Below are 19,858 nucleotides of genomic sequence, written 5' to 3' on the forward strand. Positions count from 1 at the left end.
TTGCACTCTAGCCCACCAACTGCCCAACCAGACTGGACCGAACTCAGGAATCAACACCAAAGAACCAAGGGACCAAACGACCAAAGAACCAAACGACCAAAGAAATGCCGGTACCTCCTGTACCTTGGCGTTCCCTCCGCCGCCCTGTCCTGCTATTGACCTCCTCGTACCGTCCTAGGCCCGAATCTTAGCTCGTCGCTTTTCACGATGCACTTGCTGGCGTCCTCCACCATCGTCTGTGATCTCAGCCAGCCTCCTGAACGTCCCCCGTTGGTGTCGCAGATGCCCCGGTCACCTTACCGTACCTTGCTTCGGTCAAAGAAAGGCAGGGAACCCGAGCAAGGTACGGCTTCACCAAAAGCCATACACATAATACAACCCGCCTTTCGGCCACGGCACTCCAAACCCGACCGCTCAACCGAGCTGCAAAGTAAGGTGACCAGGTCGCTCTGATTCTGAGCCGTCTTAACATTGGAACACCGCACTGGCCACGCAATTCAATGCAATGAACGCCCTTCCACTGGACAACGGCCGGGAATACCTGGACAAGACAATTGGGCCCTTGGCAGCCCGAGTCCCCACGGTCCACCACCGACTGTTCCACCGCTCCAAAGGGGGTATTTCAGAGCCTGAAAACCGCCGCGAGGCCCCCCGAAAACCAGGAACCCTGTCTCAAATCGCTGGATCCGGAAGACGAGCGTGTGTAATCCAGGGAACGAACGCGAGATGGACACGGCTACGGGTGCGTCAATGACACGGAATGATGCGAGAGGGGCGACACCGACAACTGCGGGACATTGGACCCTGAATGTTATATTGCATGCCTATCTATCTACATGGTCCTCGGCTTCAACGCGCTCCCTACAGCTACGGACAAGTCTTCCAGGAAACGAACGCTCTCTGAAAACGGCCGGTCCTTTATTTAGCATACTTGGAGTCCTCTACCGAATTGCCAATTTACACTTAGCTCCCACGAACAATTACTTGCAGCTGACGACGGCGACGACAGCCACGCCCTGTGCATTGGGGTACATGCAGCAGCAGGGCGCGAACTACATCTTCAGGAACCACACGACTGCCCGCAAATGGCAAAACACACATGCGCCCTTGCAGCTCAACATTGACATCTTGAGAAAACCTGACGTCTGCGTCTGTGACATCAACCCTGAATGTTGCCAATTTACGGGTGCAGGCCCGCTGTCATGCGAATTTCCAGCTGCAGTTGGCATTCAATCCAGGACCAATGTCGGGCCCCTCATTATTCGACATTGCCATAGTTACCATGGCTCTTATGCTAACCCCTCAGGTGATGCAGTTCTCACCAAGGCAGGGTGCGCTAATCATCAGCCAGAGAGAGCCTCACCGCTCTTAGCCTTTTTCTAGCAACTTGGACGCTCGAACCCCACGAAACCCGACATCTAGATTAATGGTCAGGAGACCTCAGTCTAAACCGACGGCCAAGACAATGACAGAGAACGGCCTATTTCCAGTATCAAATAGGGGGGCTCGTTTATCTGACCGTACCACCCCCGCAGGAGCAAAAGACGGCCCTGCCGAGCGCCGTAACATGGCATAATTGTCGACTTGAAGGGCCACGCTGAGGCCAGTGCAATGCTGCCCGCATCCGTCATGCAACAGCCCTTTGGACGTCCGAGATGTCAATTCCCACTGCCAAAGCTCCTTGGCTCTCGCTCCTTAAAACAGCAAAGGATCTCCCGCAAGGGGCGGCAATAAGGGGAATTTCTCCCTGCGCCCTCCACACTCCCCTCCCCCCCTGCGATGCACAAACCATAGCCAGAGGCCTGCAATGCAACCGCCCATCGGGGATTGCATCCCATCTCCGACTTTGACTCTGCCTACCTATTTACTGTGGCCAGGCCTGAGGAGCAGACTGTGGCTTGGGATAGGCCGAACGCCACGAAAGCAATTCGACGACTCCCACGTCATCCACTGTCGCCCTAGGCTGCCCGAAAGACGGACAAGTAAAAGATACAAACAGCTCCAGCAGTCCGAGCAAATAAGCCATCACTTCCCCGCTTCGGTGTCTCCTTTACCATGATTTGGTCCGCTTGTGGGAGCTAAAAACCTGGATTTTGCTCACTACTTCACCGATGCCCACGACTCAAGCGTCCGAACAGACTACCCCTGCTCAGCCACTTGTCTCGGGGTTGGGCACCAATCCTTACACAACGATCCCTAGCCTCCTGCGCTGGAGCTGTTCCCCGTGCTTGTTGCTGAATGGAAGCGCTTGCCCCGACCCGCCCTGGTCCCGACTCGGCTGACACATCAACTGGCATTCTCAAGTGATATCAAAGGGCCAAAGGACGGACGATGAGGAAAAGCAATCAGTCTTCAGCTAGGGTCAGGTTGTCTTCGGATAAATTGCAATGAGATGTAGCGTTCGAGGCAGCATGTGGTGGGTTCTTGTAGCTAGCCACCCAGCACGTCGGCTCGGCTGGCAATGTTTCGCAACCTGAACGTCGTCGGTGGCGGTGATAACGACGCTCGTGTTGTAAGCGTTCGCAGATGAGGCGCGGCAATCAGCATACACGAGCTGAAGAGGCCGCCTCCGAACATGTCGAAAATGCCTCTTCTCATTCCCCAGTGTCAATTCTGAGTAAGCTTACCTCCAACCCTGGAAGCGGCAGCTCCATTGACATGCATAATGACATCCTAAATTAAAGACGTTCGAGAAGCGGCAGATGAATGGTCACGGCATTCTGGAAGCTCACCGCCGTTGGCAGCGCTACGGTGCGCCTTGGCCAAATCTGATACATTGGTACCGCCCGTTCGTTTCCAAGCCAAGAGGCGGTCTTTCACGCCGTCTCCATAGTACCGGTTCAGGAATGTCACTTGTTCTTCCACGAGCCAACGGGTGTTTATTCCGCTTTGTCTTTTGGCCACTTGAGACGACGAGCTGCCCAAGCTACCGAAAAGTCTAGTCCGCACCCGGCCGAAAGACCGACGTTTCTTCCATTTCCAAAAGTCTGTCATTCCAGCTTCTGCAAGGCTATTTTAGGGTCCCGGGACGAACGAACACCGAGGCAACCAGGATCTGCAAACATAGCCAGATGCAGCGCGTTGGCTCTGGCATGTCGTTCTCGTCAATAGGTATTGCTTCGAAATATTGATCAGCACCTGTTGCTGGTCAACAACTTCCACTTCTCGTGGGTTTCTACGCTCAAAAATGTCCGGAGACGCAGTGTCAGGGGAGACGAGGTGCACCTGACGATACGTCAACTGCTGCCGACACTTCCAGGACCCCCGCAGAGCCAAGCAATCTAGAGCCCTGGATGCCTTTCACTCCTTCAGTCCCAAGGCCGATGTGCTTCTGGCCAGCGCCGATCCCTTTCGGGTTTCCCGCCTCGGCCAATCCACCTGCAGCTTGAACGGCACGGATGGAACCCACCTACCCATCACCGCCCTTCGATCGGCTGGCCTGCTGCCCCTTAGCTTCGGGAGGTGCTTGGCGTAGCGCTCACCGAGTGTGCGAGTTGCCTGATCTTGCCTGTTTCTAGGCAATTGACTGGAACGCTCAAGTCACAAGAGCTCGGCTGCATGTCATTGGATTTCGTGACGGGATATGTCCGACCTGACACGGCAGCCTATCCTGAGGCAGATACGCGAGATTGGTTGGGGAACCCAGGCATTTTGGCCGCGCTCATCAGACGACGGCGGCTGGCGCGCTCCTGAAGAACCAACTACAGGCTTATGCCCGCACCTGCTGCCTGGCAGCCGTCGAGCTGGCCTGTCGAGGCTCCCCTTAAGATACAAATGAAAGGTCTTGGCGGCCTAAAAACCACTCATACCCCATGTTTAACGTCGAAGCTTTGAAACGCCATCGGACCATCCCACCTCATGCTCCGGGCCGCAATTCGATGCCATACCCCTTCGGATCACCGGTAGAACGGAGCTAGTAGAATCCCGGCCGGGGGTTTGGGCCGGCCTTGACGGTTGAATGCGTTTCGACACACCAAAGCTCTCTCGTCCGTTTGGACGGCATCGTTGCGCTCACCACCTCGCAGATTGACGAGACCGTGACCAAGCGCGCGTCACAGCTCAATGATCTGCTTCGTTAATTAACAACCCACCTCATTGCGCTTCGTTGCCCGGATAAGGTCTCGAGGGGCAAGAAAAATCTGACATCCGTCATCCATCCGTCGATCACCGATGGCAAATTACTGACTCATAACCCTACCCGGATCACACTTGCAGGCGGAAGATAGGGATGAACTTCATGGCACACGACACGGAGAGAAAAAAAAGTTTTTCGATCACTTTTGCCCCGTCCGAACTGCCTTGGCGCAATTGCATGGGGACTCACTCACCTTGACATCTATCCCGCCGTCAGCTACTCCGAACCCGGTTCCGCCAGGCATGGAGTTCCCCTGCTCTCGTGCTGCCTGCTGCCACAGGGGTTTTACGAATAGGGCATGCTGCGACTGAAGACGCTCACAGAACCAGATCTTGTGATCATCGGTAATAATTGATTCGAGTCTGTATTTGCCAAGGTTAGGGCCGCCGTGTCAATTTACACCTGTGGCATGGACCAGGCCTGCCAGATTTCTGATGGCATCTCTAAGATCACGAGCGTGCTCGCCCTTTTATTTGATATCGTCTACTATATACGTGTTTCCCATAATGTGTTATTAAATGCCCAAGTTACCTCATCGTTACCATGACGATCACGGCTATTTATTGCTCACGTCATTATTGATAGGCATTTTGAGGGTCTATAGAGCCTGTGGCCTGCGATACTGGGTCGCCGGCCTAGAACGCTATCGCAGGAGTCTTCCTTTTGTCTCGAAGGGCGCATCTCAGCCAGTCCCGCGAGTGTTTTCCGAAACAGCCCCTGTCCTATGGCTAGAACCAGCAGTCTTCTCTGGCTCTGTCTCTCTCTCTCCCCCCCTCATTCTTGTGCTCGTGGTCGTTCTCGTTCTCTTTAGTGTTGCTCATATCATAAATAGATTTATTAGCCGCACAGTGCAGCGTTGCACATTGTTGCAGCGTGCTCCCGACGGTAGACCGGGCATACGTTCAGTGGCTTACTCCCCCAAATGTAATTATCTTCCGACCTGTGCCCATTTTTCAGGCCCGATCGAGAAAGAACCCCTCTTCACGAAGGACGAGGAATATTGGGGTTCTCCCGGGTAGCCTGCGGGGCCGCATACGTCGCTGACGGGTACATTGTTAGTCGTACATCCAAGAAGAAGAGAAGAAGAAGAGGAAAAAGAAAACCATGGCAACCACGGGATGCAAGGCGGTATTCACATACGTTGAGATGGGCCATATCCCTGCTGGGGATACTGCCCCTGGGGCCCGACGGCCTGCTGGCCCTGGTTCGGGTGCTGGTGCTGGTACTGGTACGGGTACGGGTTTTGGTACTGGCTTTGGCACTGGTTGTACGGCGGCCTGTAGCGGTGGTCCTGGAGGTAGGGCGTGATGGTCTGGTCGACGAGCTCGGTCGTCTTGTTCAGCAGCTTCCGCGCCATCGCGCTGCTGAAGAGGCGCGAGTCGGGCTTGGACGGGGCTGGAGGGGGCGCGTGGTAGTTGGGCCTCGTCGGCGGCGGGCCGTAGGGGGACGGGTATCCGTAGCTCGTGCTTGGCGTCCCCGACGTGGACGACGAGGTGCGAGGGGGAAGGGGCGGGGGGATGGGTTGGTAGTGCTGGGGCCCGTTGACGTAGGACGGCTGCGGGATCGGGGGCGCGGCCTGGGGGCCGTATATGTATTGCTGCGGGATGGGCGGGCTCGGGTGCGGGAGCCCTGGTTTGTCCGCGCCTATGGACGACGGCGAGTAGGGGTACGGCGACGAGATTGGGGGGCTCATGGGCAGCGGGACGCCGGTCGGGTGCGGTGAGAGAGGCGCGGGGGGAGGGGGCGGGGGGTGGAACTGGAGCGCCAGGGAGGGCGCGGGTGATGTTGTTGACGGGCGTGCCTGGGAGATGGCCTGGGAGTAGGACGGAGGGGGGGATGCGTAAGACTGGCCCGTCTGGTGTAAGGTGATCTTGGATACGTCTTGCGTGATGCTCGAAATCGACGGCACTGAGTTGTGGCGGCCCGACGACGGAGCATCCTGGCCCGGCTGGGCGGCCTCCGGGCGGGCGTAGGACGGCTGCTGCGGGAAGTAGGAGCTCACGGGCAGGGTCGGGGGTAGCGCAGCTTGGACGTAAATCTGCTGGGGGGGAGCTTGCGAATGTTGCGGCTGCGGTGCCGCCGCCACGCCTGTGTGTAGGGGCGTGACGGGCGAGGGAGCGAAGGTCGTTGGAGATGCCGCGCCGGGGGGATGACCGGCGGGACCGGGGTGGACCGGCAAGGCGGCCTGGGCCCCGTGCTGGGGGTGAGACTCCGGCGTGGGGATGCTTGGGCCGTCTGCCGGATACGGTAGCTGGGGTGTAGCGGGCGCGGCGGCGGGCGCGGTGGCGGGCGAGGTCGGGGCCGGTGCGGGTGGTTGATGGGTAGCCGGTGGCCGCGAATGGGAGAGCTTCAACGGCGCCGGGGTCAGCTGGGACGCGCCGGGAAAGTCGCCATCCTCCATGACGCCGCTCGGAGGCCTGGTCCCCTGGGTTCCGGTTTCTGGCACATCCCCGGCGGCTCCCTGCTCTGGCTTGGGCGAGCCCGTCTTCACGATCTTCAAGGGCTTCACCGACAGCATGTCGTGCTCGGGTCCATCCCTGACGGGCGGGGTCAAATCAGCCTGCTCGGGGAGGTCGTCTGGCAAGAAGAAGCCCCAAGGGTTCGCCTGGACGACGGGTAGCTTTTGCGGAGCGGGAGCGTCGCCTTCTGGCGGTGGCGGCGGCGACGACGACGATGATGCAGCGGCGGACGCCGCGGAGACGGTGCCTTGGGGTTTGGCCTGGGGTTTGGCGTCGTCGGGCTTGGCCGTCATGGGCTCGGCGTGCATCTCAAAGAGCCCGGGAGGGATGGCATCTTGGCCTTGGCCGGCAGTCGGCGCGGGCGCGGTGGACGATGACGTCGGTCTTGGGTTCGGTGCCGGTGTGGAGTCTAGCTCGGCGAGGAACTGCTGCTGCTGCGGCGGGGGAGAAATGACGGATGGTTGTGGCGACGGGGGGGCATATTGTTGCTGTTGGGGAGGGTAGTAGTATTGCGGCTGTTGTGGTTGTTGGTACTGGTATTGTTGATGTTGTTGATACTGCTGCTGCTGCTGCTGCTCGGGAGGCGCGGGTTGCTGCTGGCCGTAGTACTGTTGTTGTTGCGGCGCATAGGGCGCATACTGTCGCTGAGTCGGGGGTCCTTGGCCGGTTGCCATCTTCGGAATGCGGTCCGCACGCCTCGCTTCCTCGATCGGGTTTCCAATATCTCTCTCTCTCTCTCTCCAAAGTCCCCGAAACAAGAACCTCCCTTCGAGTGCTTGGGAGGAGGAGGAGGAGGATGAGGAAGAAAGTTTTGGAGGACGAGCTAACGCTGGGAACACAAGATCAGGAGAGGACCTAAAAAAATAAAAAACAAGAGAGAGGCCAATATTAGCCTCCCGTCGCAATTCACAGCCGCAGCGCCCTCTACTCTTCTTGGCTTAGCCCGGCGACCGAGTCCCTGGACGAGCTGTTGGCCATCTCTCAGCCACGAGGGCCGGGGGTGGTGGCGGGCGCGCCAGACGACGAGACAAGGGCATGCTGATCCCCCCAATCCCAAGGGCCCAAGGATTCCTGATGGGGCCATTGAAAGTCCCCTAGTGCTGCCGAATGACCTCAGGTCTAGGCCCCCGGTTGCGTGCAGTTGGCGAGGGTCCCCCCCCTCGTCCCCCCCGTGTCCCCTCTTCCTCCCTCCCGTCCGCCACAGCACACCGTCCGGTTGCGCTGCGCGCGCTGCCCAATTTCATTGTACATACGGTAATTCTGCTGCCTGCCACGCTGCCCACCCGACAAAAGCCCTGCTGGAAGCCTGGTTTGGGCCCTTGCAGGGCGGGCGACGGGGTGTGTCGATCGCCAGAAAACATGCCGTCATGGGCCGCCTCTGTGATTGGCCTGTATGCGTCGGGCTGTTTAGTTCTTTTGGTCTTTCTTGTTCGTGCTGCGAATGCCGTTAGCGGCAAGCTTAAACCTCCAAGCTGAACAGCCCTCCCTGCCTAAAGGGTCTGGACGGTGAAGGGGGTGAACCGCGAACCCTTGGCCAGGGTCCTCCCCACTGGGTGCGGCCTTCACCTCCTGTCGTTGTCCTTCACTATCAAATGCGGCAAATGCGGAACACCAGGCAGGCAGGTGCCAGAATCCGCAATGGGGGGGGAGGCTTGTCTTATTTCATGTACAACGTTGTTGGCTGGCTGAGTGAGCATCTGGAATTCAACCCTCTGGGCTGGGATAGGGGCTGCACGTATCAACGGCCGGTCGTCGTCTGGCTCATGACGTCTGACGCACACCGTCGGGGCCCTACCGCAACCCCATACTAGCTGTCCGGCGCCCGTTGACTTATTAGACGTTGAGCAGCTGTAGATTCCGTCTCCCCGACTACGTGTTTTTTCAATGTCCAACGGCTTTCCCAAAGCCCCGGGGTTTTTTGGGCCTAGATCGGTTTCGCTCTCGGAAAGATGACATGACTAGTGAATGGGCGAGGGTGGCCGTCGTGATGGCGGGGATCAAATTTATAAGAAGCCGGCCAACCGGATTACCAACGGTCTAGAATACGACTACAACGAATGCACACGCTTATAGATCCCTCGCCTCCGCCTCCGCCTCCTTCTCGACCCTGTTCAGGCTCAGCGCAAACGCCTTGGGCAGCACGCTCTCCACCTTGCCGTCGTCGCCGTACGTGAACTCGAAGTGGTCGAGCCCCTTGTAATTGTACGTGGCCCGGTCCATCGTCAGCCACGACACGCAGGACCCGTTGGGGAAGAACATGAGGTCGTCAATCTGCTGCCGCGCCTCGGCCGGGAACGTGTCGTAGAGGGCGCGCCACGCCGTCGTGTTGCCCGCCTCCAGCCCCGTCGGGTAGATCCTCGCCGTCCTCTCCGTGTCCGGCGGCAGCTCCGTAAAGTTGACGCCCAGGAAGCTGTACCGCCTCAGGTTCGGGATCACCTCGAAGCCCTTCATGAACCAGTCCTCGAGCACCAGGCCCCACCCGCCGTCCATCGAGAGCGTCAGGGTCGAGTTGCTCTCCTCGTCGGCGTACCGCCCGACGATGGCGTCCCGCGCCTCGTCCCGCGCCGCCTCGTCGAGGGCCTTGATCAGCGGCGGGAACAGATCGCTGATCTTTTCCGAGTAGTACCCGAAGAAGGCCTGCGAGACCTCGAGCCCGGCCACGAGGATGGAGACAGTGATGCCGTACTCCGGGACCACGACCAGCGCCGAGTGGTAGGTGACGAGGTCGCCGCCCTTGGTGTACAGCTCCACGACCCGCCCGTTGGACGTGACGTTGTCCGAGACGATGCCCTCCCACGGCTTGCCGACGAAGCTGCCCATGGCCGACGTGAAGGCCGTCGGCTTGAGCCACTTGCGCGTCTTTGCCGGGCTGAGGAGCCGGTTCTGCAGGATTGCGTCGCCGAACTTGAGCATGTCGTCGGTGGTGGAGTATATGCCGCCGGCTCTGTGATGAAGTCAGTCATGCAGGAGAACGGGTGGGCTTTGCTGGGGAAGGAGTAGGGGGGGGAGGTGGTGGCAAAGGCTAGGCGTAACATACGCATCGAAAATCCCCAACGGATGCTTGTAGTACGTGTCGTTGATCGGGATGAACATGGTCTCGAGTTTCTCTGGGACCTTGCCGTAAGTTGTGTTGCCCATGTCCGCAGGCTCCAGGATGGACTCGAACAGCACCTCTTCGAAGGTCTTGTTGGTAGCCCCCTCAACGACGAGGCCTACCAGGGTTGTCCCGATGTTTGAGTAGACCGGTGTCTGGTAGGCCGGGTAGATGGGCGGCCGACGGAGCTTGACTGCGTCTAGAAACTCTACGACGTGTTAGTGCTTGGCCTTGGCCCCCTCCTCCTTTCAGTCGGCGGCTTTTGGGAAAGGATGGGACTCACGATTCCTTGTGCAACTGGGGACTCCCAGGAAGCCTCCGCATGCCGGCTTCTCCTCCTCGGACACGGGGGGTAGCCCGAGTGCCTCCCAGTCTCCGGGGTACGCGGCGTTGTCCGTCATCACTACACAACAACACATGTCAGTCGACCTCACCACTCCCGAAAACCATCGTAACCATCCCCCCATCCCGGGGAGATAGATGAGCATGTGCAAACCGGGGTCCTTACTATCAGTCGGAATACCGCCAATGTGCGCAGACGCAGCCTCCACCGTGACGTCTTCCCAGTCAACGTAATCCAGCGTCCCCTTCGGCGCGTCCCTCAGCTCGGGGATGAACTTGACGATCGGGTCCTCCCATCCGATGACGTCGTCCTTCTGCAGCGCCGCCAACACCGCGAACACCTTGCTCACGCTGGCGAGGCGGTACACGGTGTGCTTGTCGACGACCTGCGCGCCCAGGGGGTCCTTGTCCCGCGGCGTGAAGTGGAAGTCCAGCATCGCCTCGTCCTCGACGGCGGACTTGACGCCGATGGAGATGGCCGAGCCGTTGAAGGTCGCCGCCTCGGCCTCGACGGATGCCACGAAGGCATCGAGGGCGGCGCGCACGGCGGGGTTGGCGCTCGGGTTCTTGGCCTTGGGCAGGACGTCGCCCAGGGGAGGGCATTGCCAGGGCGCGGCGGCCGTGACGGCCGCCAGGGAGGCCGAGGCCAGGAGTGTGAGCGAGGAGCGCATTGTTGCCGCCTGGCGATGTCTGCTCCATTGTCAGCTTCGAGCTTCCCACCTCCATCCTGCTTCTCGGGCTTCCTCCGCCATCTCGCATTGGCTGTGCGCGCACACTCTGGTGTACCGCCAACCCCAATAGATTCAAGAGAGACACAAAACACACCTTCGACTTACCTCTTTTGCAAAGAATAAAGACCGACCTCACAGGAACAGGAAAACCCTCCTTTTGCAAATCACGCAAAGAGCTCTTGACGGTTTTCTCATGGCATGATTCTCGCGGCTCCGCCCGTGTTATATACTCGCTTAGCCGTTACATCGCCGTAGACGCCTTCTAGATAATCTTCTGACCTTCCGCACGCAGTATGGCGTGTTCCAACAACCCGCCTCCCATGCGTCGCGCATGGCCCAGGATCCGAACCCATGCGATGAGCTTGCATGCCCCGGTCCTCGTCGTCGAAGCCCACGGCGCCCGGGCGCGCCGACGCAACGTCACCTAGTCACTCCTAGGCGTTCTTGTCAACGTCTCTAATTAATCCACGCCTGATCCATGTTCGAGTACGGATACGTTATCGTCCCTTGCGTGAATATACGATTGTGTCTGTGACCAAGTATGCGTATGATCCTACAACAGCCCGTCAAACCATTGTTCTACAATGCCAACTTGCAGAGCCACGGGGAGTCGCGGTAGTAGGTTCGCCGCGGTGTTGCGGAATGCAAAATCTCCCTTCTTTCAACTCGAAACCTGCCCGACTTGAAGAGAGAGAGACGACTCTTAGACACCACTGGATAGATGGGCAGATAGATACCTTGCTCCATTTCGAAAATCAACATCCACCCAGCCCACCCAAACACCCGAATCAAGCCGTTCATTCCGCTACGAGAACTCTTGGCGGCAGCAGCCTTGTCCGCAACATGGCAACGAAGCGGCCGATTGCGTTAATAAACCACACAAAAAGGCACCTGATGGCGGCCAACAAGCCTCCCCTCAAGGGTCACCAAATTGCCCCCCCCTTGCGCGTCCCTGTCCCCGTGCTGACGTTGATACCGCTGCTAGCTACTAAACGCCGCCCCCCTTCCAGGGTCTACCGTCGGGCGTAAGTAGTGAGCGCGGGGAAAGTGAGACCTGCCTGATTGATGGTCGGCCCCCCCGCAGGTTTAGCAGTTGCCTGGTTGCTTCAATCACTAATTGGACGTCCAAAATACAGAGAGAGAGAGGGTCAAGAGTCAATCGCCCCGAGAGCCCGAGAGCGCCCTCCCCCTATCCCACCGCCGCGCGTGTGCGGACGATGCTGCCGCTAGCAGGTGCCAGCCCGGGAAGCTGCAGGTCTTGGCAAACATGCAGCCCGTTACGGGAATAGGATGTCGCTCGGATTCCATTAGTCCTTCCTGCATACACACCTTCCTAGTCTCGCCAAGATGCAGCAATCCGTCCCACGATGCCAAGCAGTGACGGTAGCGATGCCTTCCAAGATTCCACGAACCTGAGAGTTACGCCCTAGGCGGGCAACGTGTGATGGTGGCAGTGAATCAACTCGGTCGTTCTGTCGGTGGCGGATCCGTCACTATGCAAAACCCAAGAGGAAGGTGGGAAACAAACGCATCAGGGCGACGTGGGAATCATTATATTCCTCATCTGCGAGAACATGGACCCCCGCAAACTATGTCACAGTGGAAAAATCCGCAATACAACGACAAACAGCAAGAAAAAGACATCCCGGCCGTGGCCTAGGAGTATGAACCGCCCGTTTCCAACGCGCAAACCCCTTTCATGATCCTCGTCGACCCAAAACGCCTTGCGGTCCACCCAAGTCTTATCCACACTTCCCTCCTGCTCGTCGACTAGAACGCCGCCCAAAGATGGGAACTGAAAAGACGTGGCCAGAAAATGAAGCCAACATGACCCCAAATGCTGGCAATGTGCCATAGGACACGGCCTTTCCAATCGCAGGAAACTCGTAGAGCGTTCTCTCTATCAATTATCGTATCCCCCAATTCACATCGTTCGCATCACTTGATCCTATTTCTCCATGTGTCCATCGTTGAGAAGCATCTCTAGCACGACCTGCACGCCGTGCTGCTCGGGGTGACTCATGGAAATCTTCACCGTTCCCTTGGAGTCTTCCCCTGCGGGCGTCTGGCCGCCCAGCCAGTTGTTCTGAGCGGTCGACGAGTTGCCACCAGTCGGGCCTCTAACGCCAAAATCGAGGCATCTGACGTCACGGCCAGCGATAATCTGCCTGAGGCGGCCGTTCTCCGCGTTGCGCACCTCAACATAGTCCCCGTTGAAAAGGAGGAGATATTGGCCGTACATGGTCGCACTGGTAGCCTTCTTCTGCTTGCCCGAGTACTCCATGATGAGCGTCCGGCTCACGTCTCCGTGTTTGTCGACGTAGACGGCGCAATCCTCGTAGGCCAGCAAGAACTCCTGGTCGTTCAGCTTGAACATGCCCAAAGGCCGTTGATCCCGTATTCTGCTGGCAATGTTGGCAATCGCGGGCTGCTTGACATCGGGGATAGACATTGTCTGTTTCTTGTCGAGAGTCAGCAGCTCAAAGCCCTTTGCCGTCGATACCGCAATGTAATTCTGGAAAAGGTTGAGCGAGTAGCATTCCGTTGGAAGATAGAACTCGTCGTAGTCGCGGAAGGAATCGGTGCTGCCTCCGATGCGACTGCGGCCGCCAAAGAGCCGGGTTCTCTTCTCCGTGGCCTTCTGGAAGACTGGCTCGAGCACCTTGAAGGTGTTGTGCATGCCTTCTTTCCGCTTGAAAAACACTAGCATGCGTTCCTTCATGCGTGCCGTAGCAAAGAATGCGACGTCCTTAGCCAACCGCTGTGGCGCTCGTCTCGGGTTATCGTGGGCCGGGGCGGGGAAGTTTGAAACTGGCGCAATCACGTCCAGAGGGTAGGCGACGAGAGATCGGTCTGCAATGACCAGACAGACGGAGAACTCTTCGAGCACGGCTATTTGCGTCACTCTGGCGGTTTGCACGCTCTGTGTAATGTTAGCAACCAGCTCTGCTGCGTCATCTGCGATATCTTGTAGCTTACCCTCATCCAGCCACGGGGATTCGTGGCGTCGGAGATATATACGCCGTAATCCGTTCCAATGGCGATAATAGACTTTCCAAATGCATTGAAACCACAAGCGCAGTTGACCTGTGCTCTGCACACTGGAGCGGGTCCCCTACCGGGCCCGTAGACCTCTTCGATCTCCCTGACCGCTCGGTCGAGGGGGGTGCCCCGGATAGGAACGCCCGGTTGCCTACCGACGGCAGACGCCGCATCATAAACGAACGCACTGTCGGCCAGAACACGTAGGCGGAAGGGCTCGGCATTTTGAGAGAACAATGCCTTGGCATGCCTCGTCTTTGCCTCGATAATCTTCTCTACCCACTCCGCGCGACTTTGCGCAGAGGTGGCGTACAACGTGTACGTCTCGTGGCCCAGATGCTTGATCTTAAAAGGGTAAAGGATCTTACCCTCGGGATCGTTGGACATGGTAGGAGTAAGCCTGGCTGACGAGGCTATGGAGGAACTTGTAGCGACATGCTCCAGCCCGGGACGCTCAGTGCCATTCGTTGTGATCTTGTTGAGCCTGGGATCTGAACCGCCCCCAGCATTGCGAGCTAAAGGCGCAGTGATGCCCTTTTGCTTGGAGATGGGGTCATCGTTCATGCTGTCAAGGAACAGTAGCGGCATCGGAATGGGCTATACAGCCAGTCAGCAGAAATCGACTCATGGATGGGGTTCGAACTCACCTCTTTCGACACGTCGTATTTCTTCTCGCCTCGTACATCTTTGGGGCTCACCACCTTCGCAAGGATAAAATAGTGGTCAAACAACAAGGCGTGCGTGTCAACCCATCTGACACCCTTGGAACCCATTCTCTGCAAATCGCCTTGCTTAATAAGCTCTCTGCCGAGGTGGTCGAGGTTGAGGACTGAGTGAAAGCCTGGTCTCAGGACGAGCATGGAGTTGAGCTCCATCATTTCCACCTTCGTTTGCATCTCGGCAACCTTGGTGTCACATTCCCTAGTAACATTGCGGATCTCCACGATTGCCCTGACCAAGTTCGCTTTCTCCTCGTCGTCTCGAATTGTCTTCTTTTCAACGGTTTCGAGCAGCAGCGAGTATCGCTGCAACCGCGTGATGGGAGTCTTCAGGAAATGTTGCCATCCCAGTCGCTCAGAGCGCTTGTGTCGCATGACCTGCTCGAGGAAATTGCGGAAAAGAAGATTTCGATCGGCCTCTTTCCGCACCATGTATTCTGCGTACGGAAACTGTGCCGCATAGTCGATGTAGACGTCCTTGGCCTTTCGAATCCATTCACGGAAGAGATCGGAAAAGCCCGAGATCCATGGTCCTTGCTCTTGCTGTCTGTATTTCAACTGTGCCAAAAGGTTGTCCTTGTTGACGGATTGCACAGCATCAGCCTTGCCGAACACAATTTGAAGGAACTTATCGATCTTGTTGGGCGGGATAATGGGAGGCTGGATGTTCCGCAGATGGTCCCGGTATAGCACCCGGAGTACCTCGAGCTGGTTGATGAAGTACTCTTCGCTGTTCACGATCTCATGCAAGACGTGTTGCCGCTCGATCTCCTTCTTGGGCTTCTCGGCTAGGTCGGCCTCTTGGATCTTGAAGTGGACGTTCCAATCTGCTGGCTTGACCTCCTCCAGCATGAGGTCGTCCAGATTGGCCTTCTTCAGCGTCCGCATGCAATGATGCGAGTAACATCGCCCTTGCTGAGACTCATCCTCATGCAACTTCGGCGCGTAGCAGCCAGAGCCTGTCAACTGCGGCAGCACACCATATATGGAGCCGGCTCCGAACTTGACCCACTCTTCTTCCGGAACAAGAACGCCGGCGTCCAGCATCAGTTGAGACACGCGAGCACTGAGAAGCTCAGCATCAGCAACGTTGATGGTGGGAACTTTGGCGGTGAAGAGCTTAAGCAGCGCCTCTTCAACTGTCTTCTGCTTCAAATCCGGCTCGCCATCGGCCATTTCGCGGATCCAAGCCGCGATTCCGCTCAAGGCCCATGGTTCAGTGCATCTCCTGAGATCGCCAGATGTAAGTTTAGAGGGGACAAACTTCCGTTTTCGACCGCTAGGAAGCGTGATAACATCATATGTCATTGACGAAGGCGTCCCGGACTCGTAGCCATCGTATGGCAGTCCCTGTTGCGCTGCAAGCTGCTGTTGCTGCGTCTGGTGTCGGATTATCTTCCTTCGCTCGTCCGCTGCGTCAGTTCGCGACCGAACCGGTGCTTGCACCTGGGGAGTATGGCTATGGCTCGACAGGGATATGGACCGCTCAGGGTAAGGCGAATTCAGACCTGTTGAGCCCTGATAGTACTCGGAGCCTTCATGCAGCGTGCGAGAGTCCGTGCTGAGAGAGTGGGAGTGGTAACTGCGAGTCGATGGGTGAACGGAAAGCATTGAGCTGGTATCGCTGCCCGGACCGGGGGGAAGCGCTGGAAGCGGCCTGTTCGACGGTCCTGGGTGGTAAAATATGTCCGGGTAATCCTCCTTGTAGGGCGACTCGCTACCGCTTTGTTTCGAGTGTAGAGACACCCGCTCGCCGCCCTCATCAAAGCTTAGCCGGTGCTCAGATGGAGCCTGCAGGCCACCAGTACCGCCGTAATCAACTTCCGCGTCTCGGAATGCAGGAGCTTGTTCATACGCTTCGTGTGATGCGCTGTAGTCGTCGGGATTGGGCAGCGGCCGGGATCCGTCTGGGATCTGTGGGGAGCCCACCTCGTTGCCGTACGCTAGGTTTCCAGCGTAGCCGCCAGCAAGCGCACCCAAATCCATACCGCCATAGTCAGTACCATCGCTCTGTTCTTCGGGAGGGGGCGGAAGAGGGTTGACGGTAACTGGTTCCGAGAAGGAGAATGTGGCCACACTGCTAAATCTCTTGTCGTCTAGTTCCGCCTGCTGCATGGCTAGCACTCCTGCGGTTCCTTCTGGGTCATCATCGTCGTCGTCATAATCGAAAGTAGGAATTGGGTTTCTTTTGGGATTCGATGGAGCCGAGGATGACGCAAGGTTGGCCAAATCCGAGTTGTATCGTCGCAGCCCTTGCAGCTCATCGTCGGAGAACTGCCCACCATTGACCCCGAGGGGTCGATGCCGGCCGCCCAACTCGGCCTCAATGTCCTGCATAATGTCGTCTTGCATTTGAGCATGGTCTTCGTCTGTGGGGGTTGTGTTGCTCGGATCCCAGGTAAGCTCTTCCATGGGTCGGCTGGGCAGAGGGGCGTTGGTTGGATGTCTCTGCAAACCGGGCGAGTGCTGCTGCTGAATCTGCGGCGACGACAATGGAGACGCCACTGAGTCGGATCGGATGGATCTGTTGTAAAAGGACGTGGGGTCGGCGTAGTTTGGCCCAACGGGCATCGACGACTGAATCGGATACGGCGTCTGCGAGGTGTCTGATTCGTATAGTGCCGAGTTGGTGCCATTTGTTGCGTACGTATTATAGCTGTTGCCGTAAGATTGTGAATATGACGGCTCGTAAGCTGGAGCCGGCGGGGTTGCGGAGGGCGCGGATGCCTGGACTGATTGAAAAGTGGACGACATTGAGGAGATGGGCGACTGGTTGAATCCTGAGGTTTGAGGAATGCTCGGGGAGCCGTAGCCTTGATTGTAATTACTATAGCCAGAATATGTCGGTTGCCGTTGAGGGACTGTCGTATTCGCGTACGCAGCGGGATTGTATGCTGCCGGTGTGTAGCTGGATTGGGTAGGAGATGTGTATGAAGTTGGGGAAGCGGCGGACCCATGTCGACTCGGAGGGGCTGGATGGTATGGTAGAGACGTTGATGCCGTCGACGGCGTCCGCACAAAGGCCTGCGGGTTGTAGGCGGAGTGAGAAGACGTGGGAGGCGACGATGCTTGGTATTGGTGCTGGTAGCCGGAGAGTGCATTGTTTGTGGAGCCGTAACTGTGCCGGCCTCCAGAATGGCTCGAGCCGGTCGGACTCGTCAAGAATAGTTCGTCCTCAGCCCTCGACGCAGATGGCTGATGGCCTCGGGTTTGCGGTCGGTTCTGATCGAACATGGCGGCATCGTCGCCGTTGTTGAAGCTCGGCCGTCGGGCGAGGTAAGCGGACTGCTCTTGCGACTGGTCGGCTGTGGGGTATTGCACCGGAGGAAGATGGCCATACCGGCGCTGGCCGTCGCCCCGGAAAGACATGACGATCGGGGATGATGGTGACAGCAACGTTGAGACGGGTCCGTGAAGTCGGCCTCTACCCCGGGCTGCTATGTCGACTTGAGCAGAGTGCCGGCGACCGGTTGCATTTGTTCGCGGAGAACCTGATCCAACAGTTGCTCGCTAGGCCGTGCGTTTCGTTGTTCGACGTTTTCGGTTCGGTATGCGCCAAGGAATGGATTGTCGCAAGTTTGGCGATGGCGTTAAATGAGGAGTTGAGATTGAGGATGATCGGTCGCTCGTCCGGGCGGTCGCGGGGTGAGTCTCGTGGGTGGTGCTACGGGCGCAGGCGTGCGTGGTAGGACTGACGTCTTTGGGCAGCCCTCTGGGCAGTGATTTGCGGCGAAAGGGAGTTGGAGAAGGTCGTTGGGCTGATCGGCCTAGGACGGACACACAAGGCAACCGTCGCGCGACAAACAGGAAGCTGAACAGCGGGAAAGCCGTCGGGTGGGAAAAGCAGTGCAATCTCGGTGGACTAGTCCTGTGTACACCTTTGGCCGGGTGCTGTCAGAAGTGTTCTCCGTCCCCAAGTGGATGAGGTGAGAGGTGCAGCGGTGGCACCGTGCGGTGCGTCTGCCTGACGTCGAGAGCGCGCAAAAACCAAGCCACAAGAACGGGGCTGGGAGAGTCGTTACAGAGTCGCAAGGTCAGAGTCGTCGGGTCTAGTTTGGGGCTGGCGGTGCAGCGCAGGTTTGCGAGTCCTAAGGTGAAGGTCCGAGGTCCTATCCAACCAAGGATGGTGCCGGGCGCTCTGGGGTCTTTGCACTCTCCCCAGGTCAGAAGGTCGAGTCGCACACTCGCCGCGTTCGTCGTGTGTGTTCGGCCTCGCCCTCCCTCGATGCCAGGCCCCGTCGGAATTTGGGGGCGGCTAAGCGCAATGTTTGGCGGATGAACGAGTCTTTTGCTCGGTCAGACGACGAGTGAGATGGCTCGGAATCGGTCACTTGTGTTGTAGGAAAGAGAGACACCACACTTCACTTCTTTCGCCAATGAATTAGGTAGGTAGGTAGGTGAAATTAGGTGGGTAAAGTACCTGGTGAAGTTGTGTGTGTGTGGGCATGTGTGTGTGTGTGTGTGTGTGTGTATGTGTGGGTGTGCGTGGGAGCGGCGCTGGGACCAAAATATGAGGCACCAACAGGAACAAAACCGCCCACGTATGAATTAGGCAAGGTACCCCGTAATCTGTCCCTCTCTTGTTGTTACATAGTCAGAGATTGAAGCTGGGCCGGGCAAGGCTTGGCTTGGCCGCACCAAAATGAATTGGGCCGGGCAAGACGGGGAAGACGGGCGACAGATGGATCTTAGATGGAAGTATCTGTAGGGCAAATGGGGCATGGAAAGGTACATCTGCAACTATCTCATCTCATGTCGGGGTACGGAGTAGGCTGGGCTGAACTGGGCTGACTTGACTGATACGTCCAATTAAGGTGCGAGTACGTACTATCGGGTCCCCATTCCTCGCTCTTCACAATAAGGTCAATACGACTCTGTTCACTAAGGTGAATGGGGAGACCAAGAGACTTGGGAAAGGCAATGCAGGTCCGAGGGCAACCGGCCTGCAGAAAGAGTCAGAGAATTACAGTATAATGGAGCCGGGAAACTCAGACAGTAAGGACCGGGTGCCAGAGGTCGTCCGATGTCCAACTTCCTTACTTTCCGGTCCCTGGATGAACACACCGATCTGTAAGTCAATGCTGGTTTGACTCAAAGTGATGTACGTATGGTGCGAACGATGTGTGTGCCTTGACCCCAACGCGTATTGACTGCTGAAGTGAAGTAGTTGTACTGCAGCGGGAGTCGGGATGTTTTCCGCGACATCATCCTGCGGTACTCTGTGCCTTCGCCTCAAGTAATCATATCTTTACCCCGGATCGGGTTGTCACTTGATTCTGCCGCTGTGTTGCCGGCAGGAGGGCAGTTGCGACTTTTTGTTCCTTCCTCTGGCGCAC

At 57.6% G+C, this 19,858-nt stretch overlaps 3 protein-coding genes across 3 annotated transcripts; all 3 read right to left on the reverse strand.

The window, feature by feature from the left end:
- Positions 1 to 5,116: 5,116 nt before the first annotated feature.
- Positions 5,117 to 7,268, reverse strand: EsH8_III_001350 (uncharacterized protein; the record flags this gene model as incomplete). Its single annotated transcript, XM_083263075.1, has 2 exons — positions 5,117 to 5,175; positions 5,276 to 7,268. 2 exons carry the CDS (start codon positions 7,266 to 7,268, stop codon positions 5,117 to 5,119), a joined length of 2,052 nt encoding a protein of 683 aa, XP_083123562.1.
- Positions 7,269 to 8,661: 1,393 nt separating this feature from the next.
- EsH8_III_001351 (serine hydrolase domain-containing protein) lies at positions 8,662 to 10,701 on the reverse strand (the record flags this gene model as incomplete). Its single annotated transcript, XM_083263076.1, has 4 exons — positions 8,662 to 9,538; positions 9,632 to 9,896; positions 9,972 to 10,091; positions 10,197 to 10,701. 4 exons carry the CDS (start codon positions 10,699 to 10,701, stop codon positions 8,662 to 8,664), a joined length of 1,767 nt encoding a protein of 588 aa, XP_083123563.1.
- Positions 10,702 to 12,709: 2,008 nt separating this feature from the next.
- On the reverse strand, positions 12,710 to 17,891 carry EsH8_III_001352 (CNH domain-containing protein; the record flags this gene model as incomplete). The annotated part of the gene is made up of 3 exons (XM_083263077.1): positions 12,710 to 13,684; positions 13,741 to 14,400; positions 14,451 to 17,891. 3 exons carry the CDS (start codon positions 17,889 to 17,891, stop codon positions 12,710 to 12,712), a joined length of 5,076 nt encoding a protein of 1,691 aa, XP_083123564.1.
- Between the last annotated feature and the right edge of the window lie 1,967 nt (positions 17,892 to 19,858).

The sequence above is a fragment of the Colletotrichum jinshuiense genome, chromosome 3, assembly GCF_051148585.1.
Source record: "Colletotrichum jinshuiense chromosome 3, complete sequence".
Classification (NCBI taxonomy): domain Eukaryota; kingdom Fungi; phylum Ascomycota; class Sordariomycetes; order Glomerellales; family Glomerellaceae; genus Colletotrichum; species Colletotrichum jinshuiense.